Source organism: Entelurus aequoreus, linkage group LG04 (genome assembly GCF_033978785.1).
Source record: "Entelurus aequoreus isolate RoL-2023_Sb linkage group LG04, RoL_Eaeq_v1.1, whole genome shotgun sequence".
Lineage (NCBI taxonomy): Eukaryota > Metazoa > Chordata > Actinopteri > Syngnathiformes > Syngnathidae > Entelurus > Entelurus aequoreus.
In genome coordinates this window covers 56,209,764-56,214,108 of record NC_084734.1, presented here as the reverse complement: position 1 = coordinate 56,214,108, position 4,345 = coordinate 56,209,764, and the positions used below count along the sequence as shown (strand labels likewise).

Here is a 4,345-nt window from a genome sequence, read left to right as displayed (position 1 = left end):
ATTTTTCAAAGTACAGCACAATCCGAATAAAAGAACATTTGAATTTTGCAGAGAGAATCAAAGACAAAACAATTGAGTGCAAAGGCACTTTATAGAATAAATGTAGTGAGATTTTGCTTATTCAATTTTAGGAGCTGGGGTGGGGGGCACATCCTTTACATGTGCAAGCTTTGTATATATAGGAATGTTACTCTGTAGCTTCTCCCCATCTACAATGATTTTTTTTTTTCAGAGAAAAAAAATACAATTCAGTTCTATAAAAAGAAAGCACAAGGCCTTATTTGTACACAGTCTTATCGTCATCTATGTCTTTTGATGGAATAATTTATACATCCTGGGAGAAAAAAAATATAGTCCTCATCATCCACTTATACTGTACATATTGGAAAGAAAATGGGGGAAAATATATGGGAGAGATACAAGTGGGTTGTCTGCTGTCTCTCAATCGTAAGAGTTTCAACACATGATTGTTACGTAGTAGGCTATTATAGCAGTTACTGTTGAACTCTGAATAATTGTTATGAAAGCAGCAAAGAACCTTGCAGGCAGACTGGGAGTAGATGTTAAGAGGATAATATATCACTGGCTTACAGCTGGCTCATAGTAGTCTGTTTTTCCAAAACTTCCAGGTAGTCCGGTTCTGTTTTTACCTTCCCATGAAGAAGAAATTGATGCTCACTGTTTTTGGATGGGAGCGCCACTCCGAAGCACTTCCTGGGGGTCCCGTACAATCTGTCCTGGTTGGAAACATGCCTCGGGGCTGTGGAAGCTTCGTAAGGGGGCACGATGCAAGGTCTCTTGGGTAAAGTGCAGAAATTGTAACTGAAAGGAGAGGTGCCGGTAGCTGTTGGAAGCTCCTTGTTGGGCCTCTCCCCGACATTTTGATACAACATCTCAGGAGACTCTGTGGTGGTCAAACCACGCATTGTCGGGGGTTTATCCATAAAATCCACTGCGCTGATTGTGTACGCTCCCGGGCTGCGTGTCAGAATATCCTCCTTTTTTGCATTCAGTGAACCGAAGCTAAGCTCTTTGAGGTTGCGGTAATACGCCACCTGCTCGCCATCTTTCTGCATGTAAATGGGGTTCTGGCACATGAAACCCACAGGTGGCGGGATATAGTTATATACATGGCTTTCCAAGGTTTTGTCTTGGGTGGGTTCAGGATTGTAGGAGCCATATTGCACTTGAAATGAGTTAAGATCTATATTGTTTGAGCCTGTTGGGACATGTTCTACCCCCTTGCGTCGTTTTAGAACAAAAACAAAGAGCCCTGCTCCGAAACAGATGGACAGAATGAAAACTACAAGAAGGCCCAGAATTAGAACTGAAAGCGGTACCTCTGGATGTAATTCAGGGGTTTGCATGCGGAATTCAGTGGGGCTGATTGAGCTGAAAGACGACGAGGAAAAGGGGGTTGGTGACTCAGTGCTGGGGCTTACTAATGTAGGGGCTTTGGTAGGGGGTGCGTATTGAGGCGGGGGCTCTGCACTTGGCTCAGGGCAAATGGCCTCATTGCGCAGTGAACGCAGCAGGTGACCCGCATGCTTGGAGGGTGAGTCACAAGTGATTTCATTAACCACCACACTGGTACTGGAGAGCTCCATCCAGTTTTTGAGTGCCACAATGTGACAGGTGCAGTCCCAAGGGTTCTCCTGGAGGTCTATCTGGATAAAGGCAGATAACTGATCGAGCACACCCTTAACTGGGAGATATGAGAAATGATTATTTCGCAAGTTGAGCCTTGTTAGCATGGTTCCCCCGAACACATTGTCCGGCAGCGACCGCAACAGGTTGTTGTTGAGAAAAAGTAGCTGTAGATTATGCAAGGCATTAAATGTCTGCGGAAAGATTTCTTTGATGATATTATATTCCAAATAAAGATACTGGAGCGACTGAAGGCCAGCAAAAAGTGATTGTGAAAGGGACTGTAAGTAATTCCCGTTCAGATAGAGCCGCCTCAGATTTGTAAGGTTCTCGAATGCACCCTCTTGAATCACTGCTATTTTGTTGTTTCCTAGATGAAGCAGCTCCAGCAGACTGTACTCCGTTAGATCAGTTCTGTAAATCACATGAAGGTAGTTACCGGTCAGGTGCAGTTTCCTGGGAAAGGAGGGCTTAGGGCTAAGATCACTGATGTTATGCAACTTCCGCTCTTGACAATTAATGTTCAGTCCACTGTCAGGGTTTTGTGACGTGCAGACGCACACACTCGGACACAAAATAGGCACGGGAGAACGTGTCTGGTAAACCATAATGGGCCCAAAGACATGTTTGTCCTTTGCAATGCGAGAAGTGGGCCTGTGTCGCATTTTGGGTGGCCGTGAAGCCTTTGGGGCACGTGTGGGGGTGATCATGCCAGGGAGGTAGGTTGCGGGCAGAGCGCCCTTGAAGTGATAGTCAGAGGCAGGGTGAACTCGTTCTCCAGCGTTCCTGCGCGGGCACAGATCTTGCTTTATGAGCTGGGTGATGTCTTTACCGTGAAGCCTGAATGGCGTCTCACACACTATGTCCCCCACAAAAACCGAAATGGTGTCCAACCAAGATTTAAGCGGAATCAGATCACAAGTACAATTCCACGGATTTTCTTCCAACTGGATCTCCATGATTCCGCCGATGTGCTCCAGTACCCCTGCAAAGGGCAGAGTCTTGAGCCTGTTGCCACGTAAATCCAAATGGGTGAGGAGCACAAAACGGAAAATGTTTGGAGGCAAAGACAACAGGAGGTTATCGTTGAGGATCAACACTTTAAGCTTGTTAAGCTTGCTGAAAGCGCCGGGTTCAATGGTGCTGATATAATTATAATCTGCTTGTAAATACTCCATACTCTCTAATCCTGCAAATGTGTCCTCCTTTATCACCTCCAGGTTATTGTTATTCAAGTGCAGCCTCTTCAAGAAGCGCAGCCCCTGAAAAGCGTTGGTTTGGATCTCCTGTAATCCATTATTCCCAAGATGCAGTGAGGTGACATTGCCGTAATTAAAAAATTCATTTGCACAGATTCGAGACAGGAAGTTTCCATTGAGAAAAAGCTGGGAGATCTTATTCGGGGGTGCCTGGAACTGGCTGACGGTGGTAAATCCTTTACTCTCACAGTTAATGTTTAAAATGTTCTCCCTCTCCTCACAGGCGCAGCGGATCTTGCAGATGTCTTTAAAGGCTGAAGTTCTGCGGGTCTCAGTCTCGGACGACGACAGGCTGGTGACCGTGAGGACGCTCAGAAAGAGGACACCGCTCAGCATTTTTACAGCCAAAAGCGATCGTTAAGATATGGATCCGGCATTTAAGTATGCAGTGTGAGCCTCGCGTTCTGACAGAAACAAAGTCAGTGGTTCACAAGCAGGGTCTCGCACACAAGCATAAAAACATCAAGGCCATAACTGCTTTTCGGTATTAGGAAGAAATCTTCCTACACTGAATGTCCACTGACCGACACTTTGGAACTCCAAAATTCCACTGCATAAAATAATAAGGGATCTTGTTAAAGAAAAAAATGCTGCATATGTGCTGCTGCGTGGAAGGAGAAAATCCACTCACTGCCTCCCCTTTTTCCCCTCAGAGTCGACACATTTTCGGTGGATTGTTGGGGAGCAGCTCACCAGCATTTGCAGAAAATACTCACAGGCTGACACCAATGTCCAAAGGCTCCTTCTTTCGCCGCACGTCCACAAAAAAAGAGCATCTCATTTTCGCCTACGGTTAAAAGTCACAGGGGGAAAAAAAATTGTTGTCATTGCATAATGACACACGGCAAGTAGTCGGTGTGTAAAACAAAGGAGGGGATTAAAAATGAACTCTCTGGAAGGCAAGAAGCAAGACACAGGAGAGAGAGCCGGAGTCATGGGAAATGTATCTTCCCCAAGCTGATAACTGCCGCCGTTGGTCCTCCTCCTCCACAATAAGTGCAGCACTGAGCGTCTGCTGCTGCTACTGGTGACTGTGTGTGTGTGTTCGAGTGTGTGTGTGCGTGTGTGTGTGTGTGTGTGCGTGTGCGCGCGCGCAAGAGAGACAGAGAGGGAAAGAAACAGCGAGGGAGGCGGAGGGGAGGGGAGGCGGGATATTTAAACTAATGAGTCTTCAAGTCAGCCAGTCTGACACATCAATAGGCCATGTCTACACTGAGTCGTTTAACCCCTTAAACGAATAATTATTTAGCCTAAACCCTGTTTCAGCCACACTAAACCAGCGTTTAAGGTCCCCCTCCTAGGACAAATTTTTACAAGTGCGCCGTGTATTTCTTAAATCTCCAGCACTTAGCTTTGTATGGACTCATATGGACACCAGAAAGACCACGCCCCGCACAGGAAGTGACGTCAGAAAGAACGCACCACAGCCAGCTTCATAA

The 4,345-nt window shown here is 46.2% G+C and overlaps 1 protein-coding gene across 1 annotated transcript in view; it reads right to left on the bottom strand.

Moving 5' to 3' along the window:
• Positions 1–3,893, bottom strand: part of slitrk2 (SLIT and NTRK-like family, member 2) — a 4,108-nt gene extending 215 nt beyond the window's left edge. Inside the window, exon 1 of the mRNA XM_062043675.1 lies at positions 1–3,893. This exon is cut by the window's left edge and continues 215 nt beyond it. Coding sequence (XP_061899659.1) covers positions 588–3,242 — 2,655 coding nt within the window. The 5' untranslated portion in view covers positions 3,243–3,893 and the 3' untranslated portion in view covers positions 1–587.
• Between the last annotated feature and the right edge of the window lie 452 nt (positions 3,894–4,345).